Source organism: Peromyscus californicus, unplaced genomic scaffold (genome assembly GCF_007827085.1).
Source record: "Peromyscus californicus insignis strain IS unplaced genomic scaffold, ASM782708v3 Scaffold_19__1_contigs__length_69161282, whole genome shotgun sequence".
In the NCBI taxonomy this organism is placed as follows: Eukaryota; Metazoa; Chordata; class Mammalia; order Rodentia; family Cricetidae; genus Peromyscus; species Peromyscus californicus.
The window spans coordinates 38,426,871-38,443,464 of NW_026294491.1; the positions used below are offsets into that span (position 1 = coordinate 38,426,871).

A 16,594-nucleotide genomic window follows, 5' to 3' on the forward strand; every position below is an offset into this window, starting at 1 on the left:
ACTCAGTATTTACTGTTTGAGGAGCCACCAAACTTGTCACAATGCTGGCACATTTTACATTCCAGTTAGTTATGCACAGGACTCCATTTGCTGCAGATTCTCAGGTGCACACTCACGTCATAACATTCATGTGGAAGTTAGATGGCAACCGTAAGAACTTGTTTTCTCAGAGATCCGGTTCGGGTTGTCAGGTCTGGCAGCAAGTGCCTTCTCTCACAGAGCCATCTCTGGCCCTATCTGCATTTCTAACTTATTTCTTTTTTTTTTTTTTTTTTTTTTTTTGGTTTTTCGAGACAGGGTTTCTCTGTGTAGCTTTGCGCCTTTCCTGGAACTCGCTTTGGAGACCAGGCTGGCCTCGAACTCACAGAGATCCGCCTGGCTCTGCCTCCCGAGTGCTGGGATTAAAGGCGTGCGCCACCACCGCCCGGCTCTAACTTATTTCTTAAAAGTTACCCTGGCCAGGTGTGGTTGCACACTGTGGCCCCAGAGCTCCAGAAGCAGAGACAAGAGGGTCACTGCAAGTTCCAGGCCATTTCAATCTGTATAGGGAGTTCTGGAGCAGCCAGGACTGGATAGCCGGGCTCTCTCAAAAAAAAGAAAACAGGGTCAACAAAATGGCAAAGCAGGTAAAGGTGCTTGCCACCACCATACTTGACGGAGTTTGAGCCCCAGATCCCATGTAGTGAAAAGAGACACCTGGCTTTTGCAATTTGTCCTCTGACCTCTACACATGGTGCAAACGCATGCGCACAAACACGCGCATACACAAAGTAAATTTAAAAAATGGCTGGCCTAGTGGACCTGAAGGAGACTCTTAGTGTGTGGGGGAATCTGTGGTCCAGGCTAGCCTCAAACTCCGTGGTCTTCCTGTCCAGTCTTCCTTGTGTTTTGATTATAAGCTTGGGTTTCCATGCTTGGTTCTCATTGTGGTTTCTTTTTTTTCTTTTCTTTTTTGACAGATGATGTTGCTGTCTTTCTGTGTGGTCATTTATATGTTATATGTGGAAAAGGGCTGTTTCAGCCAGTTGCCCATTTTAGAGTTATTTGTTACTAAGTTTCAAGAGTTCTTTGTGTGTTATGAACAGTAATTCATCACCAGATAAGAGGCTAACATTTCCTCCCATTCTCCCTTTCTTGTTACCTGTGCTTTTCTGCTGTCCTACGCTGGAGTCCATACACAAGTCCACCATCCTAGGGGTTCCCCTGTGCTTTCTTCGAGAGTTTTACACTTTGAGGTCTTTGCTACAGTTTGGTTGATTTGCAGATAGTGTAAGGTAGGGGTCCATCTTCATTCTTTCATATTTATACTCATTTCTTTTGGGAAGGGCATCATTCTATGGATTTAACCCAGGACCTCATATTGCTAGGCAGCCCTCCACCACTGAACTATACCCCCAGTTCCCTATACTTGAAGTATATATTCAGTGAATTTAAACTGGCCACTTGGCAGTTCTTCTTCTTTTTTTTAAGATTTATTTATTATTATGTATACAGTGTTCAGTCTGCATGTCTGCCTGCACACCAGAAGGACACCAGATCTCATTACAGATGGTTGTGAGCCACCATGTGGCTGCTAGTTGAACTCAGGTCCTCTGGAAGAACAGCCAGTGCTCTTAACCTCTGAGCCAGCTCTCCAGTCCGGCAGTTATTTCTTTTAGAAGTTTTCATGCCGTTTCTCTTTCACGGTCTTTTGGTTTCTGATGTTTCAGTTGAGCTGTTACCTGCTGCCCTGATGATTTTATTTTATGTTTAGTTTCTTGCTGTGTTTAAGATTTGTATTGCGTACAATTCCCAGAGTTGCCGAGGCAGGGCTTCTGCTTCTGTGTTCAGAAATTCAAACTGAACATTCCATCTACTGCAAGTCTTCAGGTCTAATAAAACAATCTTGTAATCCTTTAAAAAAAAAAAAAGGATTTGTATTGCAACGAAGTAGCCACCCAGCTGGTTGTGGGTTTTGATTTATTGATTTTATTTTATTTATTTATTTATTTATTTTTGGTTTTTCGAGGCAGGGTTTCTCTATGTAGCTTTACGCCTTTCCTGGATCTCGCTCTGTAGCCCAGGCTGGCCTTGAACTCACAGAGATCTGCCTGCCTCTGCCTCCTGAGTGCTGGGATTAAAGGTGTGTGCCACCACCGCCCGGCGGGTTTTGATTTTTTAAGACAGGGTCTCTCTCACACTGTAGTTGAGGCTGGCCTGCAGTCTTCCAACAGTGATCCCCCTGCCTCAGTTTCCCGTGTGCTCAGTGTACAGGCATGTGCCCCCATAGCCATACTTCATACTTAGTTTTGACAGACCCTCTACTGGACACTTGTGTGTTCATTTTGGTCTTTCTTGCTAGGTGTTAGCAGGGTTTGTGGGTTTTCCTCTAATTTGTGACTTTATTCTTCGGCTCTTTTTTTTTTTTTTGGTTTTTCGAGACAGGGTTTCTCTGTGTAGCTTTGCGCCTTTCCTGGTACTCGCTTTGGAGACCAGGCTGGCCTCGAACTCACAGAGATCCACCTGGCTCTGCCTCCCGAGTGCTGGGATTAAAGGCGTGCGCCACCACCGCCAGGCATTCTTCGGCTCTCTTTAAGCAGTACCCTGCAGAGTTCTTCCTGCAGCCACCTCCTTTATCCAGTGCTCTCTCGGGTTTAATCCTCTATTTTAGTCTTTTGTCTTTGTTCCTGGGGTTTCCTATCTAATTGGTTTAGCCTTCTGTTTGCTCTTAATTTGAATTAAGATGTTTTGGTTTGTCTCCATTTTAATATTTTTTGTTTTCAGTTCTGTGCTGAAATTGTCTACCCTTTATTTTTTAAAATAGGCTTATGTAGAGTGACCATATTGACTTTAAAGTCTTTTTACCACCTGCTAGCTCTCATCTATACAGCTACTGTGGGTCTTATTTGTCATTTTTTTGTTTATGTTTTCTCTCAGCTGTTTTTTTTTTCTTTTATTGAAAATAGATTTTCCCCTCACACGCTATATCCTGATTGCAGTTTCCAATCCCTCTGTTTCTCCCACTTCCTCCCTACCTCCCTCACATCTGAATCCCCTCACTTTCTGTCTCTCATTAGAAAATAAACAGGATAATAATAAAATAAAATGTAAACAGATAAAACAAAAAACTAACACATTGAAATTGGACAAAACAAACAGAAGGAAAAGAGCCCAAGAAAAGGCACAAGAGTTAGAGACTCATTTGACATTCAATAATTTCATAAAAACACTAAACTGGAAGTCAAAGTATATATGCAAAGGACCTGTGGGGTTAAAATGTGTGTGTGTGTATGTATATGTATTTGTGTGTGTATATATATATACAAAATAAAAAGTAAAATAAAATTAAAAAGAAAAAGCCCTGACATCATATTATGAAACAAGGAACCTCCAAAGATGCCAATGAGTTCATTTTCTGTTGGCCATCTCCTTCAGGGCATACTGCCTACCCTTAAGAGTAGAGAGTTTAAGCCTGGCAATGGTTGCTCACGCCTTTAATCCCAGCACTCGGGAGGCAGAGGCAGGTGGATCTCTGTGAGTTCGAGGCCAGCCTGGGCTACAGAGCGAGTCCAGGACAGGCTCCAAAGCTACACAGAGAAACCTTGACTCGGCGGGGGTGGGTAGGGGTGGGGGTGGGGTGGGTATAGAGAGTTTATTTCCCCAGTGAGACTTCCTTGGAGAAAACTAAAATTTCATTTGCAAGTGGATATCAGTTGGAGATAGCTTCTGGGCTAGGATGGGGGCATGTTTCCACTTTTCCTTTCAGTCCTAGAACCTCAGCTGGTGCACACCTATGCAAGCCCTGTGCGAGCTGCTTCAGTCTCTGTGAGTTCATGTGTGAGGTGATCCTGTTGATTTAGAGGGCCTTGTCTTCTTGGTGTCCTCCATCTCCTCTGGCTCTTACACTTTTTCCTCCTCCTCTGCCTTGGAGTTCCCTAAGCCCTAAGTGGGAGGGATTTGGTGGAGACATCCCCTTTAAGGCTCAGTGTTCCAAGGGCTCCCACTCTGCGTAATGTCTGGCTGTGGGTCTCTGTATTTGTTCCCATCTGCTGCAGGAGGAAGCTTCTCTGATGATGGCTGAGCAAGGCACTGATCTATGAGTGCAACAGAATGCCATTAGGAATCATTTTATTGCCATGTTTTTTGTTTTTAAAGGACAGTAGTATTTGGTTTTGCCTAGATCCCTTCGCTATCTAGTCTCAGGTTCTTGGTCACCCAGGCAGTGTTGGGTATGGGTTCCATCTTGTGGAGTGGGCCTTAAGTCAAACCAGATATTGGTTTGTTACTCCCACAGGCTTTGGGCCACCAGTGCACTAGCATATCTTGCAGGCAGGACACCATTGTAGAGCAGAGTGTTTGTGGCTGGCTGGTGTTTTCATTTCTCCTTTGGTAGCATGCAGAATACCTTCCTATACCACAGATGCGAGCATTTAGGGGTGAAGGCTCTACATATGCACCAACTCGACGTCTCCATGTTTAACAAGTTGGGTGTTGTCTTCAGCAATAGGGTCTTACTGACAGTTTGTGGAGAGCAACCTATAGTCTTGACAACAGCCTGGGTTGTTTGGGGTTCCTATTGGACTTCTTTGGCTAACAACTCAATTAGATGTAACCCACCCTCAGTACTAGAAGCTTCATTTGGTGACAAGAGATGTCCAGTTGGGGCTGTGGCTCCCCCAATATTTCTGTTTATTTTCTGCAGTGTCTGAGATGTTGTTTTAGTAATGTTATTTGTAGAAATTTGAAGTTAAGAATAGTATCTTCTGACAGATTTTATTCCTTCTTGTCAGGAGCCTAGTAGTTCTGCTATCCAGGATTATTTGAGTCCAGTTTTAGGCTCTCTGTGATTTGATCTACAGCCTTTGGTGGGCCTGTTAGTTGATATATACAGTACTTTTCTGTGGCCATGATAGAACACCATGACCAAGAGCAACTTAAGGAAGAGTTAATTTGGGCTTCTAGTTCCTAAGGGAGAGTCCACAATGGTGGGGGAGGCATGACAATAGGCTCTCAGACCAGGAAGCTGAGAGCTCACACTTTCAATTGCAAACTCCAAGCAAAGAGTGGGGCTGGGCAGTGCACTCTCAAAGCCTCCCTCTACTGATGTACTTCCTCCAGAGAGGCCACACCTTCCCATACAGCCCCATCAACTGGGGATCGTGGTGTGCAAGTACCTGAGCCGATGAGGGAAATTCTAGTTCAGACCACCACCATTGTTCACTCTGAAGTTGTGGGTATGTTCTTTTAGTATCCAAAGCTAGTCTCCTTGCTTTATATGTGACTCTTTGTTACTGAAGTAGATTGGTTGTTGAAATCGTTGGAAAGCATTACTTAGCAGCTTGTGATGCTAGAGAAAGAGCCCCAGATTCCGCAGTTTTCTTTCTGGGCCACTGTTCTCAGGCCTAATAATTTATTCTCTCATTTGCTCTTTGATGCCTTCATGCATATGCTTTTCTTTTGTTTTGGGTGGTGGTGGTAATAGTGATTGAACTAGGCCTCATTTACACAGAACACACACTTCACTGAACCACACTCTCAGCCTTAAGCATGTGTTTTTCATAATATCACTGAGCTTCTCAATTGTCTTCAGGATTCAAGTTAGTCTCATTTACCTTGTCTACCATTTCAGAGGTAGAATTTGCCCTTCCCGCAGAATATAAAATTAAGTGGACACACTGTTCTGTGTATTGCAGTAGTTCCAGTGCAGCAGTGTCTAAAACTAAACTCGGATACATCAAGATTGATATTTGATAATTTAAGTTTAATGTTTACTTTGTTGACAGGTTTGTAAAGGGGATTGTCTCAGTTACTTTTCTTTTTCTGTGACAAAGCACCATGACCAAGGCAATTGATAAGCGTTTAATTAGGCCTACATTTTCAGAGGGTTAGAGTCCTTGATGGTGGGGCAAAAACCATGGTGGCAGGAACAGCTGAGAGCTCACATCTTGACTACAAGTGGGAGGAAGAGACACTGGTGTGAGTCTTTTGAAACCTCAAAGCTGCCCTCAGGAACACACCTCCTCCAACAAGGCCACACCTCCTAATCCTTCCCAATACAGACGGTCGGTCGTGAGCTGCCATACGGTTTGTGGGAACAGTTCCACCAACTGGGGATCAAGTATTCAAACCTATGAGCCTGTGTGGGCATTCTCATTCAGACCACCATAGGAATCATTTATCTTGTCCCATGTAACACAAGGGTGTGAGTGGTTGTTGCTTGCAATATACTGTTTGGTCTGACTTGCTCTTGTTTGAAGACAGGATCTCTCACATGGCCAGGCTGGCCTGGAACTCAGTGACTGTCAGCTCTTCTGCCTTTGCCTCCAGAGTGCTAGGATTGCAGTTGTATACCACTACACTCAGTTGACTACACTACATCATTCTTTACAAGCACCATAGTCAATCATTTGTGTGCATTTTATTTCATTGATATGTTGGATTTTTTCCAGCGTGTTAGGATAATGGAACATTTTATTGTGGGAGACATAATGGGATCCTGCATTTGGGAGCAGAGCTCAGACAGGAGCTTCTCTTCTGAAAAGTATAAATTTTGAGAACTATCTCTTCTCCCCAGTTGAACTTCAGAAGTGAACAGAGGCCAGGCATGGGGATTCACAACTGTAATCTCAACACATGAGAGGCCAGGCAGGAGGACTTCACAAGGCCCAGACCAGCCTGGGCAAGTGAGATACTGTCTCAACAAAAACAAAAGAATAGGATTTTTTTTTTTTTTTTTAAATTTACCTTCATACAGGAAAGTGTAGTTGAATTTTGTTTGTGTTGTTTTTGGTTTTTTATGTGTATAAGTGTTTGCCTACATGGGTGTATATGTACCATATGTTTGCCCAGTACTGGAGGAGGCCATAAGAGGGCATGAGGTCCCCTGGAACTGGAGATACAGATGGTTGTGAGCTGCCATACAGTTGGTGGGAACCAACTTGGGTTCTCTGTAAAAGCTGCTAATGCTCTTAACTTCGTAGTTCCCTCCTTGGGCCCCCAGTTGAGGTAGTGTTATTGTTTGTTTTTGTAAGTTTTTTGTTTTTGTTTTTGACTTTTATTTACGTGTGTGCATGTCTGAGTGTGGGTATGTGCATATGTGTGTGGGTGCCTGCAGAGGCCAGAAAGGGGCATCAGATCACCAGAGCTGAAGTTACAGGTGGTTGTGAGCTGCCCACCTTGGGTTCTGGGAACTGGACTCCAGTCCTCTGGTTGAATTTTAAGCTAACACTTTTTTGGTTGCTTATTTAAATTTCTTTCTGAGTTTTTGATCCTTGTGTTTTATTTTCTTTACCCAACAGGATTTACCCAATAACATGATTCATCAGGTGCCAATCAAATCTCTCCCTCAAGAGTGGCTTTGGTGTGAAACGTGGTGCGATGATGCTTCTAAGAAGAGGGCAAAGACGATTGACCTGGTGAGCGGCCTTCCCTGCTGTGACCCGTGACAGTGCCTGGGTGCTTGCTGGTGCTGGGTCCACTTGACTCTGTCTGAGTTGGGGTTGGAGCTGCACAGCATGTCCTGGTCATTTCAGCAGGCTCTTCTCCGCTTGCCGCAGGAAGCCAGGTCCCTGTGCACTGGCAGAGGCGCTTTCTGCTGAGTCACTACTTGTCTTCCATTCCGTCCCTGTGCCTGGAAGGTTTTCCTTTAGCCTGGAACCTTTGCTGCCTTCTGGGTCTGAGAGTATCTCACTGTGAGCTGGCCTAACCTGGAAGTCCCGCTCCTCTTGCCTCAGTCTCCCCATGCCCTCTGGACGCCCCTTTGAATCTGTACAGTGTGCCTTTGCTGTGGCTCCGCTGAGCTGTGTGTGTGTTGTGTTTCAGTGTAATAATCCCATGACTAAGGAGCCCAAACTGGAGGCTGCCGTGCGGATCGTCCCCGAGTGGCAGGACTATGATCAGGAGATCAAGCAGCTGCAGCTCCTCTTCCAGGAGGAGAAGGAGATGGGGACCCTTCGTGAGGAGAAGACGCAGGAAGGTGAGTGTGAGCCTGGCTGTGGATAAGTAACTCCTTGTTTCCCATCCGTTGTCAGGACAACAGAATAAGGAATATAAGGGGGAGAGGGATGCCTTTCCCTTGATCTTGACCTCAACTAAGTTCTGTTTTTCATTTTGCCCCTTCGGCCAGCCCTCAAAATAGCACTCTCAATGAAGTTTTGCAGTCCTCCACTCAGCACATATACACACTTTCTTGTTTTGGTCAAAGGAAGAAGAGATGCTTTTTAAAGAAATTTTTAATACGTGTATTTTTTAGTGTGTGTGTGTGTGTGTGGTCATTAAATCTGCCATGGTACTAGACAATGAATAAATTTAGGTCAAGACAAAATATATATTTATTTGAAAGTAAATAGTATAAAACAGGCATATTGGAGTGAGGATGGAGTGTATTTAAATTGAAGATAAAAGATACCAGTCTTTTTTACATAAAATTTCAACTTTCATATCATTTTACTACAACTTCATAATTCGTTCATTTATTATTTAGAGGGGGGCACACATCACTGGGCATGGCAGCACATGCCTCAATCTCAGCATTGTTGTAGCACGAATCTTAAAGGTCTTAGTAATAAAAACAAACCCGGTGCCAGGTATTGGGGTGAATGCTGGAAGATCAGAGAAGTAGAACAAGCCACAGCCACCTCACCTTGCCAGTTTCTCAGCTGATCCTGTTTCCTCAGACTGAAAGCCTTTGAGTCCTCATCCAAATGGATCTCAACTGAACTGTGCTGCTCAAAAACCTAAAAGCTTAACCAGCCTAGTTCCTGGTCCTCACGCCTTATATACCTTTCTGCTTTCTGCCATCACTTCCTGGGATTAAAGGCTCACTTCCTGGGATTAAAAGCGTGAGTCACCATGCCTGGCTGTTTCCAATGTGGCTTTAAACTCACAGAGATCCGAATGGATCTCTGCCTCCCAAGTGATAGGATTAAAGGCGTGTGCGCCACCATTTTCTGGCCTCTATATCTAGTGACTGTTCTGTTCTCTGACCCCAGATAAGTTTATTAGGGTGCACAATATTTTGGGGAACACAATATCACCACACACTATGGAGACAGAGAGAGGTGGATCTCTGAGTTTGAGGTCAGCCTAATTACGTAGTGAGTCCAGGCCAGTCAAGGAAACATAGTGAGATCCTGTCTCAAAACAACAAACAATGGGCTGGAGAGATGGCTCAGTGGTTAAGGGCACTAGCTGCTCTTCCAAAGGTCCTGAGTTCAATTCCCAGCAACCACATGGTGGCTCACAGCTATCTGTAATGAGATCTGGCACCCTCTTCTGGCCAGCAGGCATACATGCAGACAGAATACTGTGTACATAATAAATAAATCTTAAAAAAAAAAAAACAAATTTAAAAAACCAAACACACATGCAATGTTATTTTAATTGGGTAGCAGCAAGCTGAAAGCTTTTTTCAAGTCTTTATGAAGGCTGGATATGTAGTTCAGTGGTAGAACACTTACCTAGCATGTGTAAGACCCTGGGTACCATCCCTACCACTTCCAAGGCTAGACATGGATCTCTGTACAAAATACTTTTATATTGTTTACCAGTCAAATTAGGTGTTTTGTTTTGGAAGCTACTAAAACTTACAAATAAATGTTTAGTGCCTTTGCCCATCCATACCAGTCTTTTTTTTTTTTTTTTTTTCTTTTTTTTGAGACAGGGTTTATCCGTGTAGTTTTGGTGCCTGTCCTGGATCTCTCGCTATAGACCAGGCTGGCTTTGTACTCACAGAGGTAGGCCTGCCTCTGCCTCTGCCTCCTGAGTGCTGGAATTAAAGGCATGCACTACCGCCCGCCCAGCCCATACAAGTCTTAACAGTTTACTCAAGGCTAAGAAGCGAGAGGATCAAGAGTTAAACTCATTTTTTAGCCACATAGTGAGTTTGAGACCAGCCAAAAAAACAGTGAATAAATTGGGCTCTGGATCTTAATATTTCTCCTACTTTAAACTTATCCTAAGAAGCAAATGCAGAGCTTAGGTCTTGAGTGACTTGACAGTCTATTCTGGAGACTGCCAGGGTAGTAAGAATCATAGCTAGAAGGTTACACAGTCACCATAACTGTGTAACCCACATTTGCAGCGGGAGAGATGGTTCAAAAGCACAGAAGTCAAGTTAGAGTCACCATTAGTGTCTGCTATATCAAAAAAGGCCGATGTATAGGAAGGAGACAGAAGTCAAGTTAGAGTCACCATTAGTGTCTGCTATATCAAAAAAAGCCGATGTACTTATTGATAATGCTGCGCATAAGGAGACACTGGTGAGACTCTGGTGCAGGAGCCTTGCTGAAGCTGTATAGATCTGTATAGATCTGTTACCAAGAGGCTCTAAAGTCCTGTGCACTGGGCTCAGTGGGCAAGGTGCACAGCGGACACAGCCTGATGATGACCTGAGTCTGAACCCAGAACCCATGTAAAAGTGAAGGAGTTTTTATTGTCCTCACACAGTTGTCCTCTGACCTACACATGTGCACCATGGAATGTGCACACAATAATGGTAATAAATAAAATATACTATGAAAGAAAATGATTCTGTCTTCAGCAATTCCTCTGTTAAGAATGCATCTTAAGGCCGGGCGGTGGTGGCGCACGCCTTTAATCCCAGCACTCGGGAGGCAGAGCCAGGCGGATCTCTGTGAGTTCGAGGCCAGCCTGGGCTACCAAGTGAGTTCCAGGAAAGGCGCAAAGCTACACAGAGAAACCCTGTCTCGAAAAAACCAAAAAAAAAAAAAAAAAGAATGCATCTTAAATAGTTCAATACAAGGGAAAAAATCCACATGAAGAAACTTACTTTACTGTTACATATCAATTAGTAACATTAAAACAGTTTAAGGATCAAAGAAAACAGCTACCCAGACACACGAATAAATGTACAAGTGCAGAAGAGCTCTGGAAAGTAGGTTGGCTGAGAGCCAGTACTGCCCTGGTGAAACAGTGTAGCCACAGTGCCAGTCAGTGGTTCTTAAAACTAAATATGTGTTCTTTCTCTTATGTTTGCTTTCAAACCTTAATACAAAATACCAAGCCCCAAGCTCCTATAACTCCATCTGAGACATACAGTGGAATGTGCTGTGGACGATGCTCACACTTAAGTCTTATATTTTGTTCTTTTCCATAGGATCTCAGAAACATGAAGAATTATGATCTCTGGAAGAAGATAGGAAATCCCACCATCTGACAGTTTTTGTACTAAATGCTAGTTTTTTCTGATCTGTCGATACAACTGCTGATAAACCGATGGGGCAGGTGTACCACACCTATTGATTTAGACTACTGCACCCTAGGGGGTGCCGCATCTTTGGGGCTAAGGCTCTGTTGGATTTGTACCTCAGAGGAAGACAAGTGGCTGATCTTCTGGGACTGTCTGCACACCAGAGGGAGAAATGGTGGCAGCAACTGAGAGAAGCCACGTCCTTTGTGCCCACCCGCAAGAGCACACATTGCTGCACTGGCTCCGAAGCTGCCAGAAAAGCCACCATGTCCTTCCTTACCTCAGTTTACCTGCAGCCCTGCTGCACTGCAGATGCCCACCCTGTACCAGGTCAGGTGGGCAGATGCTTCATCCAAGGTCCAAGCCTCAAGGTCTATGCCAATACACTTCTCACATCCCGTGCCCCACATTCTCTCCCCCGGTATCAGGCTCACTGTGGAATTGAGCCCAACCGATAATCATGTGGCTTCAGGGTTGGCTCAGTTGCTAAGAAATCAGTCTTCAGGAGAACTGGGGTGGTGGAAACGACAGGCAGAGGAGAGTTTTCTGGTGTCAAAGGAAGAAGACAGAAATTGGCCATTCTCTTCCAATCTGTGTGGCTGAATTTAACGGAAGCTTTATTCTATTACCAGTGAACTTTCTACATAATTGTTTTGTAAACAATTTTTATATTTATGAAAATGTTTGCTTTTTCTTCCTACTTTCTAAAAAACGGTTGGTTCTGAATTTCCTGGCTGGGCACAGGCGTACTGAGTCCCTCCCTCAGTGGTCCATCTCTGTGTACTCGGCCTCCATCTGGATGACCACCATGCTGTCTGCCCTTGCCCTTGTCCAGTCTTCTCTCAGACCCAGGAGACTGTCCTTGGTCTTTTCTTCCCCAGATGCTCTCAGACCAATGACCAGGAATGGCTGTCTCTGGAACTCAGTTTCCTGTGCTCTGTCTTTTTCCCTTTTACTTTGGCTCTGTGGGTTGCCTTTGGCTTTTGAGACTTGCCCAAGGCCTGGTCCAGTTCTAAGGTCACTGCTGCGTTGTGTGTGTCCACAGCCACAGCCCAGTCTCACCTTGTCAGGAGCAGCCTGGGCTGTGAGCCTGGGACATGTTGTTAACCTGGCTGTCCAGGATTTGGGCATCTTCAGTGAAGAGTTACAGAGTGTTGCTGGCACTGGCCTGCCTCAGTCATGGGCTGTTCTTCCCTCTTTAACCTGCCTTTAAAATAAGAAGGGAGCTGGGGTGTGGCTCAAGGCCCTGTGTTCCATCCCAGCATTGCATCCCCACCTCAAAAAAGAAGAAGCAAAAGTGAATATGATGAGTGAGTGCACATGGATAAGACCTTGCCCATCTAAGCTAGGTAATACGTGTGTTTTCAAGGAAGAATGACCTACAGTAGCCATAGCTGGAATTTGAATGGGCAGTTACTAAGTAATAAATAGTGAGAGACAGCAAAACATCATCGAAACCCACGCAGCCCGAAGAAACCCCTTAACTCAGCCAGCTAGAGTTCCCCAGTGAGCATCTTGAGCAGAGCAGAGTGTTCCCTCAGGTAAGGCTTCCAAGTAAAAGAACAAATAGCAAAACTAAAAATACCATCATCAAATTCGGTGCTCACAACATCCTGCAGAAACCAGCCAGGGAAGCTGAAACAGTCAGCTGGAGTTCCCTTTCTCCAAGCTTGCAGCCTCCCTACCCACTGTGGCACTTCCATAGCGGGGCCAAGCAGTGGCTGAGTCCTCTGACCTTGGGAAGGTGTCTGGGGATGAATTGCTCCCAGCTGTGTTCAAGGATGTCATATTTTGACTCTTGAACTATTGAACTGTTTTGTCATAAAGTTAGAGGGGCTCACATCCCCAGACAAAGAGCCTTGTGAGACACTTTGAGATAAACATGTCCCATAGCCAGCTTCTTAGCTAGCACATGACATCAACACACTGTACATTACAACATGAATGTTTAAAATGAAAACTTCACCACACATACATCAAGTAATAAATTTCCTCCCCATTTTCGAGTCCTAAAGTTAACTTAGAGCCAGCCTCCGTTCAGGCTTCATGTCCACATGCATTAAGCTTTCAGGGATACCACTGCTGCCGTCCTCAACTGTAGGCAGAAACAGTGTTCCCAGTGTCCTGGGAGCCTGTGATGAGCAGGAAATAGTCAGGTTACAGGGATGTGCTTTTAAATGTTGGTCCTAGTGGCCAGTTTCCTTTTTTCCAGACAGGGTTTCTCTGTGTAGTCCTGGCTGTCCTGGAACTCACTCTGTAGACCAGGCTAGCCTCAAACTCACAGAGATGCGCCACCACTGCCTGGCCAGTTTCCTTCTTTCTACCAAGTCATTAGTGCATCCTCTGTGGAAAAGGAAGGTGCAGATCATGCCCTCTGTGATCCTTCGGCCCTCGTGTGTCACCTCCCTGACGTAAGTCACATTAATAGTTGATGCTGGGTAGGTAGGTCAGACCCAGCTTGCTTCTGAAGTTGTCCAAGCCTGTCCTTTGTCAGCTTGGTCCTTGCTTTCTGTGGATTGATCATCTCTACAAATGAAGCAAAAGCCCCATAAGTGATGCTACTATTAAGTGCCCCAGGAAGGGTGTCTCTGTTGGTTTCATCAGATATCTCCACCATGAAAAAAGCATACTGTAACTGAAAAGAGAGGTGAAATATTTTCCAAGAAGCAGGAAAAAACTGATCACACAGATTGTCCAAGCTTCTGGAAAGTTCACTGTTGTTCTTGGCATGGGTATATATAATTTTTTGTTTGTTTGTTTGTTTATTGGTTGGTTGGTTTTTGTTTTTGTTTTTAACCTCTTGTCATATAGTAGTAGAAAGATTCTTTTCTGAACCAGTAGGGTCGTGTGAACTGTGACATGTCAGAATTAGATGCACCAGTGTGAGTCAGTCTCTGTTCTGTGGAAAGTGGCGCTTGCTGGGCATCTGGAGCTTTCAGGCACAGCTTTCCAGCATCCTGGGTTTAGTCAGAAGTTGAGAGGGATGGTGTGTTGGTTTCATAAGGTAGTTGACATTGATAGTCTGGCAGAAGCTACGTTTCCGATTGAACATGTTTTGTCTCCAGGTACACGTGCATTGTGCTGGGCCTATCTGGTCAGAAGCAGGCTCCATGGCAGAGCTGGATTTCCTCTGCTCGCCTGGAAACTTTATGTTCTGAACCTTGGTAAGGCTCTGCCTGATGTATGTTACCTGGTTTTAGGCTGAGTCCATGAATGATGCACCGTAGTAAAGAGCCCGGTTGTAAAGAAGGGAGAAGAAAACAGGAAGTAAACTTGACAGTAATTTAGACCGGGTCAGGCAGCCCTCACATGGTCAGGAGTGCGACGTCACTCCTCTTGTCCCTGTCTCCTCCATGACTAAATCTTTTTCTGAAATTGTTCTTCTTAGACCTGCATGATTAAAAGACATGATTTGCCTGAGGAGTTGAGAGGGAGCTCTGATCCACTTTGCTGGATAGATTTCACGAAAAGCTGTCCAGTGGGAAATGTCCTGGTGATATGGATTATGATTTATGCACAATTCCTAAATGTGACTTTCAGGGCTCCGTCTTTTTAGTGAGTTGTTGCACACTTGACTTTCTGGGACTATTGTGTGATGACCAGCCGATCCAATGGCTCATCATGTTTCTTGTTTAGAAAGCATTTTTTGTTGTTGAATTTCATGAGCTCCTGTTTTCTCTGCCTTAAGGTAACGGAGAAAGTCTTAATGAGGACTTCTCACATGCCGGATGAGTTCAAGCACATTAAACATTGTCACTCAGGAAGTTACTGAAATGTCCAACTGTCTGGAAGGTTCTTTCTCGTTTCCCATTCATTGCTGGTATTTTGTCTTTCCATGTAACAGCAGAAAGGGCCCTTCTGTGTTCCATAGGAGTGGTGAGTCTGTGAACTGGGTAGGGACTCTCCTTGCGTGTCACTGAGGGCAGCATGTGATAGAGTCAGCGCCAAGCATCAGCATGCTACAGGGAAGTCCAGGACGTTGGGGACAGAAAGCAGGAGATCCCTCCTGAGTCTCCTGGGTCCCCAGCAGTGTGGAGGGCTGTGACTCCAGGTCCCCAGCAGTGTAGAGGGCTGTGACTCCTGGGTCCCCAGCAGTGTGGAGGGCTGTGACTCCAGGTCCCCAGCAGTGTAGAGGGCTGTGACTCCTGGGTCCCCAGCAGTGTAGAGGACTGTGACTCCTGGGTCCCCAGCAGTGTAGGGGGCTGTGACTCCTGGGTCCCCAGCAGTGTAGGGGGCTGTGACTCCTGGGTCCCCAGCAGTGTAGGGGGCTGTGACTCCTGGGTCCCCAGCAGTGTAGGGGGCTGTGACTCCTGGGTCCCCAGCAGTGTGGAGGGCTGTGACTCCTGGGTCCCCAGCAGTGTGGAGGCTGTGACTCCTGGGCAGGGCTTGGAGCCATGCTCCCCCCCCCCCCCCCCCATGCTCTCTGCGCTGCCTTACTTGTCCCCGTTGAGCTCAGCCGAGGAACGGGCACCGTTCCCTTAACCAGATGCACTACCTGAAGGTTGGCACTTTGGAACAAAAGACCACCAAGCACTCTGTTTTCCAGCCAGAAATGGGAAAATGGAGACAAAGCTTCGGTTTTTAAAGAAACCGTGTCCTCCTTTTCCATTCAAGCCAACACCTCGCATGGTGTGAGGTTAATGTCCGTGAATGTCTTTAGTCCAAAGGAATGCTGGTGTTACCATGAGAGTAAGCTCTGCTCAACACAATAAACTTCTCCTCTCTTTAGTTGTGTGGTTGTCATTAAGCTCTGTGTGTGTGTGTGTGTGTGTGTGTGTGTGTGTGTGTGTGTGTGTGAGAGAGAGAGAGGGGGGGGGGGGAGTGGGAAGGGTAGATTGGTAGAGGACAGTCTAACCCTTCACCTGTCAGAGGTCACAAACCCTGATGATCTGGCCATAGCTAGTCCTTCAGATCCTGGCCCAGCAGCCAGGCCCCCAACTCTGGGACCTGCCCCTAACGCTCTGGATGACAAGCAGCCTTGGCAGTGCCGGCCATGAGAGGCAGAGGGGTGAAGCCTCAGAGTGCTGGCAGACCTCCTCACTGAGTTCCTCAGGAGCCATGTGGGTTCTGCCCCCTGCCCGTTCTCTGAGCACATCATGCCACTCCGTAATCGGTGCACACTTCAGACTGGTGTGCCAAGTGTCCTTGCTGAGGTGGCGATCAAGAGGACCTGGTGCCTGTGAGGAAGAGAGATTTGGAGGGCAGAAGCAGCTTCTACAGGGAATGATGCTCAAAGAGAAGCTCCCAGCATGGAAGTGGGAGCGCTCCTGTGTTGCTCTGGGAACTCTGGGAACTCGGGAGTATGTGTGCATCACACTGAGCAGTCGGGCTGAGACTCATCTGGGAATAGGAGAGTCCTGGACCTTTAAATTGGATTCCGACTTGACCTGGGTTTTTGTTTGGGGT

The 16,594-nt window shown here is 45.7% G+C and overlaps 1 protein-coding gene across 2 annotated transcripts in view; it reads left to right on the plus strand.

Annotated features, from left to right (window-relative positions):
• Nucleotides 1-15,916, plus strand: part of Uggt1 (UDP-glucose glycoprotein glucosyltransferase 1) — a 138,740-nt gene extending 122,824 nt beyond the window's left edge. Inside the window, exons 39-42 of one of the 2 annotated variants that reach the window (XR_008219918.1) lie at nucleotides 7,278-7,394; nucleotides 7,801-7,954; nucleotides 11,096-15,272; nucleotides 15,305-15,916. Coding sequence is in view for 1 of the 2 variants with exons in the window: in XM_052745175.1 (XP_052601135.1) it covers nucleotides 7,278-7,394; nucleotides 7,801-7,954; nucleotides 11,096-11,121 (297 nt within the window). In the remaining variant the exon portion in view is untranslated. Of the gene's footprint in view, nucleotides 1-7,277; nucleotides 7,395-7,800; nucleotides 7,955-11,095 lie in introns of both variants that reach the window. The other variant, XM_052745175.1, reaches the window with a different exon arrangement.
• The last annotated feature ends 678 nt before the right edge of the window (nucleotides 15,917-16,594 follow it).